Source organism: Protomyctophum bolini (assembly GCF_963924005.1).
Source record: "Protomyctophum bolini genome assembly, chromosome: 18".
NCBI lineage: Eukaryota > Metazoa > Chordata > Actinopteri > Myctophiformes > Myctophidae > Protomyctophum > Protomyctophum bolini.
Window position 1 is genome coordinate 5,172,220 of NC_137879.1, and position 19,745 is coordinate 5,191,964.

General features: G+C 44.3%; 1 protein-coding gene across 1 annotated transcript in view; it reads left to right on the top strand.

The window, feature by feature from the left end:
* Positions 1–1,030: 1,030 nt before the first annotated feature.
* LOC308333031 (heparan sulfate glucosamine 3-O-sulfotransferase 3B1-like) overlaps positions 1,031–19,745 on the top strand; it is a 62,597-nt gene continuing 43,882 nt past the window's right edge. The window contains exon 1 of the mRNA XM_080789216.1: positions 1,031–1,901. Within this exon, the coding sequence (XP_080645342.1) occupies positions 1,180–1,901 (722 nt within the window). The 5' untranslated portion in view covers positions 1,031–1,179. The remainder of the gene's footprint in view (positions 1,902–19,745) is intronic.

Genomic DNA, 19,745 nt, shown 5'->3' on the forward strand with positions numbered 1-19,745 from the left:
CTTTGGCTATTACAAAAAATAGCATACAAGCTCATATATGCATATATACTGTAGCGTGTCACTTCATTTTCTTAAATTGTGATTATAATTATTATTTTTAAATAATTTTAACTCAAATCTTTGCTTCTGCCATAACATATTTTTTGTGCTGCAGCCATAATTGTGGGAGTCTTGGCATGACAAAGTTGCAGTAGAATATCATGTAATTAATTCATTCTATAATGAGATATTACTCTGTGTGTGTGTGTGTGTGTGTGTGTGTGTGTGTGTGTGTGTGTGTGTGTGTGTGTGTGTGTGTGTGTGTGTGTGTGTGTGTGTGTGTGTGTGTGTGTGTGTGTGTGTGTGTGTGTGTGTGTGTGTGTGTGTGTGTGTGTGTGTGTGTGTGTGTGTGTGTGTGTGTGCGTGCGTGCGTGCGTGCGTGTGTGTGTGTGTGTGTGATGCACTGATCTGAACTGATAAGGTCCCTCTCCACTTATTGACAATAAGCACCACCACCACCACCACGCCCCCCGCGGGCTCTCATTGGCTCACTGTCATCTCTGTCACGGTCTCTCTCACCTTGGCACATCCTCATTGGCTGTGCCCATCCTAATGCCTGATGCCAAACACAAGTTTACAAAACGCACACGTGCTGTGGACGCCACAGAGGTGAGCACATGTATACACACACACACACACACACACACACACACACACCACTTAAAAAACGCAACAGTAGACACTTTCAACTTACTTTACTCTCATCCTGATTGATTTATGAGCCTAATCCTCCCCCCACCGCAGCTCACCTCTTGTCCATGCTATTAGGAGGAGGCTTTTCACTTTTAACAGTGACAAAAGGGAACGTATTTATTTCTTTAAGAGACACGGGTGTACTGAGTGACTGACGCGCACGCAGTTCTGTACACACACACACACACACACACACACACACACACACACACACACACCACTACTCACAGTCAGCCACCGCGCCGGCACCGTGGGATCGGATACAGCCTGGCTGCTGCAGAGCTAGTAGAACGAGAAGAGTTTCTGCATTTTCTTTAATGGCAAGAATTCGCTCCAACAGTAAAGAGGATGCGTGCATTCTTCTAGGATGGCCGTGCTTAACAACAACTCTAAGCCCACCGCCACGCCGCTGCACTGGGAGCCTCCGGGAGGATCACCCTCACCACCATGGCGTTTATTAGCCGCGTCTTCTATACAAACAAACTGGACGCGTCGGCGTCTTTCTCCTCGTCGCGGTCACCGCCAACAACAACGCCGTACTATCATCATGGCTCCTCCGCCGTCATTATTTGGAGACGGTCCGCGCTCATGCTGTGCGCCCTGCTCCTCCTCACCTGCGTCTACCTCCTGCACTGCCTCACCGGCGTCACCTCCTCCGGGGACCGCCGATGCACCACCACCACCACCGGCACCTCGGAGTCGTCATCCCCGGTGAGGAGAAGAGCAGCAGCAGCACCCAGCGCCGCCGGGCGAGAGGAGCTCGACTCGGCCGGCGGGTACCGGCTGCTGCTGCGCGCCGGTGGTGGTGGTGGTGGCGGCGGTGCGCTCCGGAGGAAGAGGCTGCTACAGAAATGGGTCGACGTCGATCAGGAGGATGATGAACTGTACGGAGGAGCTAGTCTGGAATCTCTGGATGTGTCGCCGAGACTTAGGAGTAGGACTACAGGTGCTGCGGCCGCGGGGAGCCGGCTGAGCCTGTTGCAACAACAGGGGGGCGACCAGGGAGCCATGCAGACGCAGAAGCTGCCCCAGGCCATCATCATCGGGGTGAAGAAGGGAGGCACCCGGGCGCTGCTCGAGTTCCTCCGGGTCCACCCGGACATCAGGGCCGTGGGCGCGGAGCCGCACTTCTTCGACAGGAACTACGACCACGGGCTGGAGTGGTACAGGTACAACAACAAACAAACAAACGCAACACAAAACTATAACATTAACATCGTAAATACTTTAATTAAATAAACATTAGCGTGTAGCCTACATTTGTACACTTCAGTTTCAGAGAACTTTTCCTTCGTATGTTTTTGTCTGTAGACTAATGTTTCAGTGCAGTGCAGGTTGTGACATTTCAGTATCAAAGCCCTTAAATTGCGTGGGGAAGGGGATTTTTTTTTGTTTGTTGTTGGAACGAATGGATTTGTTGGCATTAATTCTATACCTTACTGTAGTAGGCCTACTGCAGGCTATATTAAAAGAAATATATGTTTTTGACAGTGTACCAAGATAAACCGACATGGACCAGTATGCACGACTTCTTTCTTATTTTTATTTATTTATTTGAACTAGTCAATGTTTTTAATAATTTAATTAACCTGATATGTCATTATCTCTGCTGTCAGGATAGCATTAATGATACACACGGTCCAATTAGAAAATATTAAATAATGTATTGTTACATTTAGGTCCCTCTTTTCTGGTTGCATAATGTAATTAAGTGTAACTTAGTGTGCAACTATAAGAAAATATACACTTTTTTCCTGTTAGGCTACATTAGCATATACCAAGCCAATTAAACATTGTTTTGTAATTGACCTAATTGGCCGTTAATAGGCTGTTTAAATGTATGCTCCTGTTCCTAATCATGGAATTATAATTGAATTAGTCTATATTCATTGACATTTAATTGTGGATGTGACCTGGTCTGAATGCCTGTAATCTAGGACTTGCACACTTAGCCTTACTTTGCTTAAATAATTGAATAATTGAATTATAATATAGTTTATAGTCTCAAGTTAATTAAATTCTTCGCAAATTGCAATTTAATGACATGTTTCAGAACCATTCAAAATATGTATATATCATATAACATTCAATTATTTATTTTATAAATTAATTAATACTTGAATGTTCTATAATATATAAATATTTTGATCTATATGGCCAAAACGTAATCAAACCAAAAGCACGTTTACTTTTTTAACTTATTTTTTACCAACATTAACCTCTGCCAGACACGCAGAGGTCAATGTTTCCTTGACCAGAAAGAACTTAAAGAAGTGAAACTTTGAACCAACTCTGACCCCCGTCCGTCTGTCCGTCACGCATGTCTGACCTGCACTGAAACCTCCCCAGAGTGTCTGTGACTCTCTGTGTGCCTCCAGAGAGAGAGACGTCTCAATGTTTCCCCCATAGGAGTATAGCGAGTTAACCTGCCGTATCCTAAAGATTCCCCCTGTGTGGCTGAGAGTCCACGGATTTGTGATTGATTACGTCTGTCAGTGTGTGCGTGCGACGCGTACGTGTGTGTGTGTGAGCTTGTGTGTGTGTGTGTAACTGTGTATACAGTCACGGCACACGCTGTGTGCGTGTGCGTGTTCCCGTTCCCCTGCAGCAGTCCGTGGGGAATGGAATAGCGTCTCCCTTCCTCCCAGGCAGTTTGCTGGGTAATGGGGCAGCGCCGACATCGCAGCTCTGTTATTAAGAGGGATTAGGATCGTAATGGAAGGTTACCTGACTGCGGCTCAGTCAGGAGGTAGAATTCACCTTTTGATTGAGTTAACACCACACCACCCACCACACACACACACACACACACACACACACACACACACACACACACACACACACACAGCTCCCCATCCCCCTCTTCTTATAAAATGCCCTGAAGACAAAACTTTTTACTCTTGCCCTGCCGTCTGACTCATTTCCCTTCCCTTCCCATTCAGGCACCCGTTCTCCTACCTACCCCACCTCCCTTCAGGCGTGTCATTTGGGCCTTTTGGGGGCAACCCAACCCTGCTGGGTGGTACAATAATATCAATATTAATATATGTCTTCCTGTAGTATTATTTTCCGTCTCTGAATGTTGCAGATCAATCTGATTTTTAAGATCGACACTAAACGACACTTTTCTTTGTTTTCTTTGTGCAACCATACGTTCATGAATCACTTTAAGATCAACACTAAACAACACAAAACCCTTTGTTTTCTTGGTGCAGCCATACGTTCATTAATCCCTTTAAGATTGGGGTGCGCACGTCTTTCCGACACACCAAAGGTCCGAAGCGCGCCGACATGCCATGCGAAAATGCGATGGTCCGACATGCACTGCTCCCGTGCTTGCGGTTATGGTTAGGTTAGGAATTGAGGTTTCGGATCAATAATATGTCGGAACCAAAGCCTGTACCCTTAAGATCAAGTCTATGGACTTGTAATGTTTGCTACTGTGGCAGCCACAGCAAGCTTGTATAGATTAGCTATTTTTTATTGTTGCTATTTTTGAAGTAGTTCCTACGTAAGTGAGTCACTTCTTTGCCATTCTTTATTTTTTTCTGAATGGAATGCCACTTCTGCCCTCCCTCCCCACCCGCTCCTCTCCTCCTCCACCCCCCTCTCCTCCTCCACCCTCCTCTCCTCCTCCACCCTGCTCTTCTCTCGCCAAAATGTACCCCCGCGCGCCCCTTTTTTGCCCCCCTCTCGAGAGCGAACCCTCTTCATTCTGCCATCCGTCTTTCACACCCCTTTTTGTTTACCTATTCAGCCCTTTGTGTCCGTTAAGAGAGTTTGAGAGGGGGGTGGAGGGGGGGGTCTCCCATCTATCCCGAGGACTTGCCAAGATTCCCTGGAATTTGTGCTCCGTTTCTCGCCTCTCTCTCTCTCTCTCCCCTGGCGCGGACGAGACCCCCGGAGGCCCGGGCTACACTTAATGTTGCCCCATTTAAGACAGAAGAGGGCCCTTTTGGATTGAAAAGAGAGAGAGAGATGGAGGGAGGGAGGGAGGGAGGGAGGGGGGGGGGGATAAATAAGTGACCACGGCTCTCCCTCTCTCTCTCTTGAGGGAGTACATCTGTTCTCCTCTGGTGGAAAAGTCTTGTCAGCTCCTTCTTGAAACATCTGAGAGAGAGAGAGAGGCTTCTTATTGATAGCTTGTGTAGAGCGTGTGTGTGTGCATGCATGCATGCGTGCGCGTGTGACGTGTGTGTGTGTGTACTTGTGTTACTATACTTGTGAGAACGTGTCCATTTTCCGTGGTCCATTTTCCCGCAACAAGATAAAAAGTTTCATGGTAGAAAATAAATCTGGTTTGACGTTAGGATTAGCCATGTAGAGGTCAGGGTTAGGACACAGGGTTAGAGTTGGGCCTGTTTTATTGTTAGTTTACACAGTATGAGATGACTAGAGCTTTTGAGCTTGTATGTTGGCTTTTTTTTCTCAGCTATTTTCTGCAAATTGTAGGCATTTATCTGTATCCGCGTACTGTATATATTTTCATCCCTTTTTTTATATCATGCATCTCTAAAAAGATAATACTGTATTATCTTTTTAGAGATGCATGATATAATCGGTAGGGTATCGGAATCGGCCATATCGACCATAAAAATACCATATCGGTATCGGATCGGTCTCAAAATAATGCAGATAATTTTCACCGATATTGATTTACGCAATAACAATGTGACATGTGAATGGTTAAATTCTACGGGGTGCATACTTAGTTTAGACTAGTCATTGGTTAGACATGGGTTAGGTTAAGTTTAGGTGTGCTGCCCTGTGGGAGGTTAGGGTTAGGGTTTGAGATGGGTTGTAGTTGTAGGACTAATGACTGGTCCAACCAATGACTAGTCTAAACCAAAAACTGTCTAAACTAAGTACTGCACCCAAATTCTACATGTAATCTGTGTACTCATCTCATTCAGTATTGAAAAAGAGTATATTTATTCATTGATTGAATACTTTATTAATAGGCTTTGGACCAAGCCCCTTATAGGACCTAGGCTTGTTTACAGTTTGGTCCTCCTGTGGTGAAAATATTGGGATATGGGTCATAATTTCATAATCGTGCACCCCTACCTCTACCTTTTCTGTATCTTGTTTGTTTCAGAGGTTATAGCTTTCGGATATGGGCCTGTTTTATTGTTGGTTACACGTTTTCTTTTATCTATTTTCTGCTATTTTTCAAACCTCAATAAAAAATGTTTATGTTCTCAGAAGTAGGCCTAGTAATACTTAGGGCTGTCAGAACGAATTTCATAATATGAAAGAAATTCGAATATTAAAAAAAATATATATATTCGAAAGCTAAAATTGCCATTCGAATGGAGCTTTTATAATTTATTAATTCTATTTAATATTTTTATTTAGTTTTATGTTATTTTATCCGCTCACTAAATGTATTGAGTAACGGATCTACCGCTGTGAAATCTCCCCGGCCGCTTCCACTGCATGTGAAAAGGTGCACGTCCGCTCACGTCGCAGAAGAGGTCATTGATTGGCTAAAGTAGGGCCAGATTTCAGGGTAAGCCAATCAGAGACAGTCTACAGGGTGGGCGGGCTTACTGGCTGTTGTCAACAGTAGCACATTTAATGACAGACACACAAACCCTTGTAACACATACATAGATACTAGTATACTACGCAGACAGAAATCGCCGGTAGAACGAAAATCATAATACAGTCAGTCTCACGCCGCAACTTTATTGCACATCTGTGCTTGCCTTTCATCCACGCTTCTATAGCCTTTTAAATCTCATTTCCCATCCACGGGCACAAGCAAAGTGATATCAGCATCTTCCACCCGATCTGTGGTGTTAGCCCGTCAATTTCTGACGAGGGTAGCAACTAGTTAGCATGGGAGCTAACATTAGTTTAAGGGTCCATATCGTTAGAAGCCAAGGAGTCCTCCTTAATAACACACTCGATGCTGCGTTTACACGGGCAGACACAGACGAATGCTAATATAATTTGGAGCAGGCCGAGCAGCTACTGTACACGTTTTTGCATCAACATGTTGCTGGCTTCACAATGAATGATAGATTTTATCGTTGCCTCTGCCCGTGTTTAATGGTCAGGATTTCACTGTCCACAGCAGGCAGACCTGTCAAAACTATATGCACTTCCCAAAACTCACAAGACATGCCAGCCACGTGTATTATTATAGGCTAAATATGAGCTAAAATAAACAATGTAAATATTCGAATATTTTCGAAAATTACAAATAATTAAGCAATGAAATTCGAATTGGATTATAGAGGTGAACTGACAGCCCTAGTAATACTTACGTTTGTGCATGTGTGTGTGTGTGCATGCGCGTGAGCACGAGTCCCCATCGATTCATTTTAGACGTTGCTTTCTCGAGGTCAACGCACTGTTGTTTTTTTGCCCCCCCTTCTTTTTTTCCCTTTCTATACTTTGAAGTGCTTGTCAAAACGAGGGAAAAAAGGAATCCTTTGGCGTGGCCAGGCTTTTCTACCAGCCCACCCCCACCCACCCCCCCCCACAAGGGACACGCTAGCTGTCAGAAACTGGGTGTCAGCTCTTTGCCTTCTGTATATGTCTGGCGTTGGAGTGAAAGTTGTCCTGTTTCTGTTATTCTTTCCCCCCCCTCTCTTTGCTGTCAAAAAGTTAGACAATATGGCGAGAGAGAGAGAGACAACTGGAAGGATTCGTGCCAATAAAACGTGTCTCTGTAATAAGACGATCCCTTCCTCCTTCCCCCGAAAACACAAAACACAAACGGGAGGAGCAGCTTCCATCACGTTAACCTATTCTGACCTGAGATCAGATTCTAAAAATGTCTTCTACATCCTGACAGTTTTCTGAAAAAGCTATGTTTCTATGTCAGTGGTTCTTCGATTTTTCAAAAAATAGCAGACCTACAAGCTCGTAGCGCGCCACTCGGTGGCGCGCTATGAGCTTGTAGGTCTGCTATTTTTCAATAGCTAAAGCATAACATGATGCTAACACCAAAAGGGGTTCCCGCCCAGAATGGGTTAAGACGCTGATTGACGCTACATGTCAAATAGTTTCCGTCTCTCTCGACACATCGGCGGATGAATTTCAAGCTGTGGTGTAAAAGTATAGCTCGAAGTACTGCAACTGAACCCCTTTTGGTGTTTTAAAGCATTATGTTATGCTTTAGCTATTGAAAAATAGCAGCACAGAGTGCCGCGCTACGAGCTTGTAGATCTGCTATTTTCTTTAATCGTGAAAATGTGGCAGAAATCTTTGGATATATATTCTTCCAGAGCGAATGCTTTTAACTAAAATCTTTGCTTCTGGGGAGGGGGGTGGGGGGGTCCCTGGAACAACATATTTTCAGATGGGGGTCGGTGGCCAAATACAGATAATTCTGGGGGTCCTTGAGATGGAAAAAGGTTGAGCACCACTGACATAGAAACATAGGGTTTTCAGAAAACTGTCAGGATTTAGAAGACATTTGTAGAATCGACCTCAGGTCATAGTCCAATTTTGAGGTATTTTACTTTTACTTTACTGGAGTTACAGTAAGTAAAACAAAAGAAATCTAATTCTTCTCGACTACATATCAGTGCCACATGTTGTACTTTTTTACTGCACCAATATCTGTTGAAAACTTTATAATTACTAGTTAATTTGTAGATTTGCATTAATATCAGGCTACAAAACATACACATTAATCACTTCAGCCCTGTAACGGCATTTGTTTCCAGATAAAATATTTATTTATATTTTATACATTTGAAAACGAGTTAAATGGGACATTCTGCACGAGTATATACTTTTACTTTTGGTTTAAGCTGATTCCAGTACTGTTGTACTTTTATTCAAGTACATTTTGAGTGACGGACTCTTAACTCTATGGTTGCAGTATTGAGTATTGATACTTTTACTTGTAAAAGTATTCCTATGTTGCAGCATTGATGCTTTGACTTAGTTTTTGCACGACTGGTTCCTTTATTGTGTGGTTGCGTGTGTGTGTGTGTGTCTGCGTGGCTGTGTGTGTGTGTGTGTGTGTGTGTGTGTGTGTGTGTGTACGTGTGTGTGTGTGTGTGTGTGTGTGTGTGTGTGTGTGTGTGTGTGTGTGTGTGTGTGTGTGTGTGTGTGTGTGTGTGTGTGCATGCCTGCGTGGGCGGGTGTGGTTTGGAGCGAGGGAGCATGCAGTGTCACAGTAGTTGCCCCGCAGAGAGAAGGCCAGAACTTTCTGTGACGAAACACCGCCGCGTCCAATTTGCCAGAATTATGGGATTCTTTTCAGCAGTCGAACACTTCAAACCGTTGAGGTCTCTCTCTCTCTCTCTCTCTCTCTCTCTCTCTCTCTCTCTCTCTTCTCTTTGTTTATCCCATTAAAACCTGGAAAGCATCCGTCACTTTATTACGTTGGCTACTCAAATATAGCAGATCTACAAGCCTACATAGCGCGTCACTTTGTGCCGCGATATGAGCTTGTATAGATCTGCTATCTTTGAAAAATCATCTAAATCTGTGACAAATCTTTCGAGTGTATATTATATTCTTTTAAAGTGAACATGTTTTTAACTCAAATCGTCAGCTCCTGGGGGTTCTTGGAACTAAATATTTTGAGACGGGGTCGGCGACCAAAATGCATATTTTTGGGGGATTTCCTTGACACAAAGCTGACATTTCTTACATTATCATATATTTTGTTTGGCTTTTATTGAATATATAGATAGATAGTTTATTTGTCCTTTCGGAAATTTGTTTTGTGCACAGCAGTGACAGGAAATGGGGAGAGAGATGGGGGGGGGGGGGGGGGGAAGACACGCGGCAAAGGCCGTCGGGATCGGGATTCGAACCCGCGGCCCGCCGCCAGGCCGTCTCAGCAGCCTCAGGTCTTAGTGGGTTATTGTGATGGTGGATGCGTGCCTACAGAGGGAAGGGCCCATCCCTATGGGAATGTGAGGGCCATGTACTCTGTCTGTGTGAAGAAGTACATTTACTTACGAGTACGAGTACTACTGGACTACTGGATCTGTGGTTAACTCGAGTATCTGTGATTTTGGATACTCAATATGTGGACTTTCACTCCACTAGAACACACTATTTGTTTCAGAGACAAATCGTGTACTTTTGGCTCCACTACGTGTCTAGGCAGGGAGAAAGTATACTTTACAAGTTAAGTGCACCGAAGCTCTATTTCAAATATACCGGTATAGCTCTGATGAAGATAATTATCCATGCCACTGTTTTTGAGTCTGCTCTGGTCTACTGCTGCATTGGTTATTCATTTGTTTGGCTGGCGGGGTTTATCGTTGTCGATATCTCCATATTCTAGCTTTTTATAATTTTTCATAAATCATTTATGCCTACTTGGTCAGCCTTGCACAAAAGCAAGTAGCAGATCCACACACTTGAAACCCGCAGCATCTTCGGACATTAGGAACACAAGTCTTCTCTTCTGGGTGGTCCCTGGGCGGCACAATTAATATCAAATACATATCAATTTGTAGGTCCTTGACTTGAAGAAGTTTGATAAAGCACTGGCATAAGTGACAAAGAAAATGTGACCAGATTTGACTGAGACCCTGTCACTGTGCAGCATCCAGCTTTTCAACAGAGGAGAAAAAGTGAACCTTTTCAAGCCTGTTTTCTCAACTCCCTGTTTTTTTCTGCGAGACATTACTCTATAAGCCATATCAAGCCTGTTTTCTGCAAGACATTAATTACTCTATAAGCCACATCTCCAAAACTGCTGGGTCAAACTGAACAAAAATGAAGCTATGATTCCCTGCTTTCATATGACATGAAAATAATCCACTGACTGTCTCCCATTTACAGTGGGTCACAAATTATCCCCGTGTCCCCTAGTATGGGTAGGTACCCTCACATGTTCTCCCCGTGTCCCCTAGTATAGGGTAGGTACCCTCACATGTTCTCCCCGTGTCCCCTAGTATGGGTAGGTACCCTCACATGTTCTCCCCGTGTCCCCTAGTATAGGGTAGGTATACCCTCACAAAAAACATGCAGTAATCCTGGTCTCTAAACTACCTCCCCCTGGCCAGCCGGGGCGCCTGATGGAGGGGAAAGGAACTGGTTGGAATAACGCGTTCTTTCCACGTGCTACGTCCAACCAGTGAAACTCCCCACCCTGTCAGGTGTAAAGGAGCAACTTGGACACTCAGGCATGAAGGAAGCATGAGTTCAAGTCCGTTGCTCTCCCCAGGTTGGCAGAGGGTGTGTAGAGGCCATGGGATCACATTAGATAATTGACACAGGGAGTGAAAAATGCGTTACAAAATTGTGGGTTACAAAATCGTAAAACAAATGTCCCCCCTCCGCCCCAGAGCTGTACTTTACTGTACTGCTGTACTTTTTTTTTTACAAATGTCACCCTCTTTATTCCCATAACGTGATGTGGCTGAACACACTTCCCAGAACCCTCCTCCTCTCCACTGGCCCTGCATGCCGTTGGACTTTGGGGATTTCCAACAACAACAAGCATATAAAAAAAAATACAAAGTAAAACGTGAAAGAAGCCGCTCTGTCGGTCGCTCTGTCGGCCGGTCGTTCGGTCGCAACACCCAGAGCTCCGCTGCCAAAATGTGTCATTTTTAGGAGAGAGACAGTTTAACCCATTTAGGCCTGACGTCGAAAAATCATGATAATTTTCTGAAAACCTCATGTTTCTATATCAGTGGTGCTCAATATTTCATGTCAAGGACCCCAAAAATGTAATTGGCCGCCGACCATCTGAAAATATATTGTTCATATTAAAAAGGTTAACGCTCCGAAAGAATATATTCAAACGTTTAGGCCACGTTTTCACGATTTTTCAAAAATAGCAGAGCTACAAGCTCATAGCGCGGCACTCGGTGCCGCGCTATGAGCTTGTAGATCTGCTATTTCTCAATAGCTAAAGTGTGACATAATGTTAAAACACCCAAAAGGGGTTCCCGACCGTACAGAATGGGTTAAAAAAAAAGAAATCACTAAAGTTTGACAGTGCCGCTGCTGCTTGTCACGCTCTCTGGCACCTCACGTCTGACCTTCTCAATAAACCCCCAAACCAAACCTTAACGCGTGCGTGGGCACGGACTGCAGCCCTGCTCCTTTTATTAATTTCATTTTTTTCCCTCTCTCTCTCTCTCTTTTAACCCCTTTTGACCTGAAATCAGATTCTAAAAGTGTCTTCTACATCCTGACAGTTGTCAGTCGTTAGTTTCGCTGCTTGTCACGCTCTCTGGCACCTCACGTCTGACCTTCTCAATAAACCCCCAAACCAAACCTTAACGCGTGCGTGGGCACGGACTGCAGCCCTGCTCCTTTTATTAATTTCATTTTTTTCCCTCTCTCTCTCTCTCTTTTAATTCCTACCGTGCTGTTTTCCATCAGCTCGACACGCCATCGGAACTCGTGTGTGTTCCTGTCTCAGGTCCACGTTTTCCAAACAGTACTTTTGTGCCGTATGGTCCCGTGTCTCATCCATTCCTGACTTTTTTCTTTTTTTTTAATATTACGACTATTTTGGTTTCTGGGTGTTCCTTCCCAGTCAGTATAAAGATCTGATGTGCGTGTTGACCTTAAACTCTGTGGCCAAATCCCCCAAATGAAATCAACCTGAGGTTTCTTTGAGCTAATGCCCCTTTTTGAGAGGGGGGGAAAAAAATATCAAAGCATAATCTCATGTTTCTGTTCTGTTCTGTTCTCGTATGTGTGTTCGTGTTCGTGTGTGTGTGTGTGTGTGTGTGTGTGTGTGTTCGTGTGTGTGTGTGTGTGTGTCGCTCGCGTGTGCTTTGGGGGTGATTCCAGGGCCTATATTCTTAACCCATTTTGACCTGGGAACGATTCTACAAATGAAAAAACCTCATGTTTCTAATGTCAGTGGTTCTCAAACAGTTTCATGTCAAGGACCCCAAAAATATATGTATTTGGCCGCCGACCCCCATCTGAAAATATGTTGTTCCAAGGACCCCCCCAAAGCAAAGATTTGAGTTAAAAACGTTCAATATATATTCAAAGATTTGCACCACATTTCACGACTTTTCAAAAAATAGCAGACCTACAAGCTCGTGGCGCACTATGAGCTTGTAGATCTGCTATCAGCTAAAGCATAGCATAATGCTTAAAAACACCATAAAGGGGGTTCCCGCCCAAAACGCGTTAACACGGGAAACCAGCACCAGACCACTGTTCGTTCCTTCGTCCGTCCGTTGGTTCGTTCGGTTCAAACCCCCTCGGCCTCTCGTTTTAACAGAAAGTGTCTCGTTTCCGCTAAACGTTTCCCCCTTAGCCGTGTCGTCGTGGCGTGGCGTGCATAGCGACTATAGCGAGACACAGCTGTGTACAGTACAGTACAGTACAGTACAGTACAGTACAGTACAGTACAGTACAGTACAACCTGTTTATTGTGGACATTGTTGTGAAAAGACGTCGGAGGTCAAACGACAAACCGCTGTGTCATGTATGAGGCTATAGCGAGGTTCTCCCGTCCTGCTACCAGAGAGAGAGGGAGAGAGACTCAGAGTATTATGTTTGTTTGGCCTACTAAGGTTACTGTTATACAGGCCTGGCTTTCACCTGTCTAGACCGCGACAGGACGGGAGGGGAGGGGGGGGGGAGGTTCCAGTGTTGATTTCGTCGACTATAAAACTATGACGAAGAATGTTTTTCGCTTGCATGTGTGTATTATTATGGGCAGAAGAATATTTTTTCTACAAAACGGCAATTTTCATTGGCTCATAAAACCTTCATGTTTCACTTTAATCTTTTTTTTACATACGATTTGTTTTGTCCGTATAGGTCCAAAGTTCACGCTTGAAGTTTTTTTTAAAGATCCTGGGAAGATTTTAACTGTTTTTCATATATAATTGTATAGAGTATGTTTTGCACTCTGTCCGTCCGTCTGTGTACAGCTAATCTCCGGCACCGTTAACCCGGTCGATGCAAAATTTTGCACACACACTCCCTGGATGTCAACGATGAACCTCTGCCCCCAAATCTTCCAGAATGGCCAGGAGGCTGACTTTTGAAAAATATTTTTTTGATATTACTCCTCCAGATTCTGTCCAAAAATCCCGCAAATCGTGACACAGTATCTCTATAGTCATGTGTTCAAGCCGGGTCTGTCCCGATATTTCATATTTCATCCTAATTGGCTAACATTGGCTTTTAAAGTTTGCAGGATTGGCCCATTTTGAACAAAAAGCCTCATCATGAACACAGCGTGCAATTTACGTGAAATCTTTCATAGACTTTCCTACTAGGCTGAGAAACATATCCCACACTTTTCACATCGGCCTGTTATAGCGCCACCAACAGGTGGATTTGTGCAAAACACATTTTTGGAACGAAATGCCTCAAATCATGTACCAAGCGTGCAAATTTACGTGGAATCTTTCATGGACTTTCCTACTAGGCTGAGGAATATGTCCCACCCTTTTCACATTGGCAAATGGTTCATGGCTTCGAGTGCTATAGCGCCACCTTTTGGCCAATGGTCATGGGCTTCGCATCGTCACCGTTTGGCACGGCCCATACTGAGTTTCACGAAAACCGCTTCAGACATAACTGCTATTTTTGGTGGAAGGAGAAAAAAAAAGACAAAAAACAATAAGGGACAAAGTCCCTTCAGGACTGCCTTGGTCCCTTAACAGTCACACTTGTGTGAAGTGAGGGGCGCTCTTATCATCGTACATCATCATGAATCGTCTCATACTGGCCAATCAGAATGCCTGTTGCCACAAACTTACGTCATATTTGGTGGAAATATGACCTAATTTCTCCTGTCATTGTCGATGGAAAATATGAGACGCGTGGGGGACAAGATGGTGTACATTTTCCCTTCATTGTCAATGGAATTTACTGTTTGTGTTGCGGACATGATGTGGGGACAAACGCTGTATATAGGAGGGGCTAGCGCCCCTCAAAAATAGTCCCACATCGTATCGTCGTATATTTTAATTTATTATTGTTTGCTTATTCATTCAGTTGCATTTGTAGTCATGGCTGCCAGTTCCCACCTGATGTCGTGTGGGAGTTCTGATTGCTCAAGATGGCACTGAATAACTGCTAGCTTACATAACTTCTTGAGGCTAGGGCTCAAGTCTAAGATGTACATATCATCAAGTGTCCTGTCTCCAAAGAGGATGACACGATCTCCCATCACGCAACAGCACCTGTTAGCCAGACGTGGACCGTTCCCCTTGGGCGTGACCTTCTTCCAGGAGAAGGTCTCTGGATTGAATATCCATAAAGCATTGAAGTGCTTGTGGTTCCAGTCCCAGTCGCCACATATGTACAGCTCTCCATTGTAGGCATAGGCTGCTGAATCACCGTAGCGACAGCGTTCTCCTGGATAAATCTGTGTAGACCAGACGTTGGTCTCTGTGTCAAACACTCTGACGGTGTTGTTGTAGAACAAACCCCCACATACAAACATCTTTGTCCCGATGATGGTGGCAGAGTGCCTTGATGAATGAAGAGGTGGAGTTCCTCTGGTGTTGATCAAAGACCAGACCATTGTGCTGGTGTCCAACTTGTACGTATCATTATTGTGTCCAGTCACCTGGGTGAATCCTCCATGGATAAACATGGCCTTCCCCAAGACACAGGCTGAGTGGTGACTCCTCGCCTCTGGAACAGTCCCAGAAACCCTGGGTTTGAACCATCTGTGGGCGTCCACATCAAATGCATAAAGCACATTGTAGTACTCCTGTCCCCAGCAACCTCCCCAGATGAAGACCGTGTCTTCTACTAGCACAGCTGTGTGGCAACGGCGCATGGAGGGAACCTCAAGTTGACAATCTCTTCCTGGTGCCACTGGGGTCAACTTCCTCCAGATCAAAGCCACTGTGTTGAAGACGTGGACATCAATCTGCTCCCCGTTGCCTCCAAAGGAGTACACACAGTGTCTCACTGTCACAGCAGTTTGATTGGCTGTCTCTGGTCCTCTCAGATGCAGCACCCAGTGTAACATTACTTACAACAGTGGATAAATCCTATTGGTCAAGGGTGTACTATCGGTCTAGCTGTTGGGTAAAAGCATGGCATGTTCTGCGTTTTAACTTATATTGGTTCAGAGACACTAGCGTCATGCAAAGCTTGGCCAATCTGTGAAGCCGATGGCTTTGGTTGGCCAATCAAGGAAGCTGATGCCAATTGATCTCCCTAATATGGTATTAGTAGTAAGCCCCACCCTAGGACACTCTGTGCAACAGTGACACCTAGTGTTCAGTTATACTGCTCAGCACATTATGCCAACTAATGTAGGCTGTAGGATGCTGCGTTTTCTACACAGACAAAACAGATAAAAAAATAAATGAAGAACTTATTAAAATAAAAGCTGGCTGTTTAGAACACCTTGGGCAGCCGTGCTGGGATTGGTTTGTCTCTCTGGACGTGGTTGAGCGCTGTGGTCCCCGACTCGGCGATAGTTACCCGGTTACTCGTACTTCCTGGTAGATGGGTGACAAGGACAATGGGGCAGGGGTGTGTGTGTGTGTGTGTAAGGACACCTGGTGTTCTTGGCTCAGACCATTAGCTCTAGGGATGCTGCGATCCGATCTTCAGATCGACGGATATCGGCCCTGATATCAGACAAAAAGAAAACGTAGATCAAATCGGATTGCAATGACCAATCTAGCGATCTGATCCGATCCGATCCGTCCAAGCCATTCCATTCCAGTATTCCGCAACCAGCAGATGCAGTATGTTGAGGCCACGTGATCATAACGGCGTTTGCTAGTCGCAGGCAGCCAACCAGCACGCAGCACGCAATGCACACAGCATAGAGAGACTAAAATATGTACTGGATTGGTATCTGTATCTCGGATCGGAAGTGAAAAATCTAAATTGCAGCATCCCCAATTTGCTTCCTTTTCGGGCTTCCAAGAGAGTTTAGTACTGTGATTTATTTTTGTATTTATTTTGTCTATTCGTCCATCCAAGAGTCTGTGCCCGTGCTATGAGCTTGTAGATCTGCAGTTTTTTAGCCCTAGGCTGTTAATTCATGGGGGGAAAATACACACAAAAAAGTTAAAATATGGATATAGGAGTTTTCTGCTGGACATATATTTACTTTTATTCCAGGCAAATTTGTGGTCAAATTTTGTCAATTTGGAACGCGGAACTTTTATACTTCGTAACAGAGTATTTCTGCAGTGCGTTGTGGTGCTGCTTTTACTCGAGTAGATACGTTTTGAGTATACTTCCTCCTCCACCACGGTTCCAGACCTCAGCGTGAATGCCATGTCAGACACACATAACAAACGACAAGGCCAAGACCTTAAGCCATTTAGCCTGACGTCGACATTTTTTTAACCCATTCTGACCTGAGATCAGATTCATACGAGGTTTCCACTGGACACACACTGGTCTGATTAACCCATTCTGACCTGAGATCAGATTCTAAAAATGTCAGTCGTTCTTCGATTTAAAAAAAAATAGCAGACCTACAAGCTCGTATCGCGCCACTCGGTGGCGCGCTATGAGCTTGTAGATCTGCTATTTTTCAATAGCTAAAGCATAACATGATGCCAACACCAAAACGGGTTCCCGTACAGAATGGGTTAAATGTCTTCAATTCCCTGATGTTTCTGTATCGGTGGTGCTCAATATTTCATGTCAAGGACCCCCAAATATTATATGTAATATGCCTCCACCCCCCCCCCCCCCCCCCCCCCCCCCCATCTGAACGAACATATGTTGTTCCAGGCACCGAGAAGCAAATATTTGAGTTAAAATGTTCACTTCTGTAATAATATATATATACTGTATTCAAAGATTTGAGGCACATTTTCACGATTTTAGATCTTGTAGATCTGCTATTTTTCAATAGCTAAAGTATAACATAATGCTTTAATTAAAACACCAAAAGGGGTTCCCGCCCAGAATGGGTTAAACTGCCTGCCCATCCACTTAACCCATTCTGAACGGGAACCCATTTTGGTGTTATAGCATCATGCTATGCTTTAGCTATTGAAAAATAGCAGATCTACAAGCTCGTAGCGCGCCACCGAGTGGCGCGCTACGAGCTTGTAGGTCTGCTATTTTAGAAAAATCGAAGAACGACTGACATTTTTTTAGAATCTGATCTCAGGTCAGAATGGGTTAATCAGACCAGTAGTGTGTGTCCAGTGGAAACCTCGTATGAATCTGATCTCAGGTCAGAATGGGTTAAATAGACACCTCCGCTCTGCCAACATACCAACGACATCGCACGACACGAAACGCCCGGGAAAATGTGTCCGCTTCTCAACGCCCAAGAGAGTTTATTTATCTTTTTTTTTTTTTTTATGATTCAAATTTTTATTGCTTTTGAGTTTATTTGTCTTTTGTCCGATCGCCTCTAAAAACGAAGCCGCATCGACAGAGACATTACAGGAAAGAGTGATAATAATAATAAAACAAAGAAAAAAACCCAAAATAAGGCATTTCTGGAATTCACGCAGGGATGGGGGGGGGGGGGCACATAATATTATTCCCCTTTCGCAGTTGGACATCTGGATCTTGTATTCTGTGTTTGAGCGTGTACAGTATTAAGTATATACAGTACAGTGGAAAGAAACCGCCATATTTTGATATGTTCTGTGAGATCCACATCTGAAGGCCTTCTCGCCATGATGGGCCACACCGCGCCGTCCGGAACGCACACACGCACGGGGGGCGAGGATGAACACAACACAGACCCCGCCCCCTCTCTCTCTCTCTCTCTCTCTCTTGCTCTCTCTCTCTCTCTTCTCTCTCTCTCTCTTTTAAAATAATTGTAGTGGAGTAAAAGTACAATATTTGCCTCCGAGATGTAGTGGAGTAGAAGTAAAAGTGTTGGGAATTGGAAATACAAATACCTCAAAACTTTACTTAAGTACACTACTTAAGTACATTACTTAATGTACTTGGTTACTTTCAGTGAACATGCAGTCCCTGCATCATGCCGTGTCGCTTAGCTGTGTGTATTCTCACGACCACTTTCTCTTCACGGACGTTTACAGAATGTTCCTTTACATTCCATTTACAGAACGTTCCTTTCAAAACGAAGCCAGCCAGTCTCACGAAACAGGAGGAGGAAACCCCAAATTGAAGACAATCTTCCAATTCTTTTTTTTTTTTGGTGTCACTGCGTGCCGTTTTCTCTTTGGGCCCTCGCACGTTTTGGGGGACATCGCATGTTCGTTCAGTACAGTACAGTACGCGCACCTTTTTGGAAACAGCCCCGGGCGTAGTGTAACCTCACATGCGAGCAGCACGCCACAACGCTGTTCTGATCAAACCCCGTAGCAAATGTGTGGTGACACGCTAAGTGGCCACTCATACTTTCCTCATTGTCTAATCCATTCTGGGCGACGGGAACCCCTTTTGGTGTTTTAGCATTACGTTATGCTTTAGCTATTGAAAAATACCAGATCTACAAGCTCGTAGCGCGCCACTCGGTGGCGCGCTACGAGCTTGTAGGTCTGCTATTTTTTTAAAAATCAAAGAACGACTGACAAAGAAACATAGCTTTTTCAGAAAACTGTCATTTTCAAATTTTTAGAATCTGATCTCAGGTCAAAAAGGGTTAATCCATTCAGGACGGGAACCCCTTTTTGGCGTGTTAAGGATTATGTTAGCTATTAGAAAAAATAGTAGCTATTTTTTTAAATATCGTTAAAATGTGGCGCAAATCTATTTAACTCTATACCTTTTGCTTCTGGGGGGGGGGGGTCCCTGGAACAACATATTTTCAGATGGAGGGGGGTCCGCGGCCAAATACAGATAATTCTGGGGGTTTCTTGACATGGAAAAGGTTGAGCACCACTGATATAGAAACATATGGACTTTCAGAAAACTGTCAGGGGGTTAGAAGCATTTTTTTTTTCTTTTTCATCTGCTTCAGGTCTAAATGTGTTAATACATATCTTGGAGACACAGAGAGAGAGAGAGTGCATGCGATGCTCCTCTGCGTCCATGCATGTGTGTGTGTGTTGTAGCCTACCATACTTGTGTTGCTAGGGCCACATTAAAGTATAGTGGAATGTGAGGAATGGACCATTTTCGTATCATTTTCGGGTGCTAGCCCCTCCTATGCACAGATTCTGTGCGTT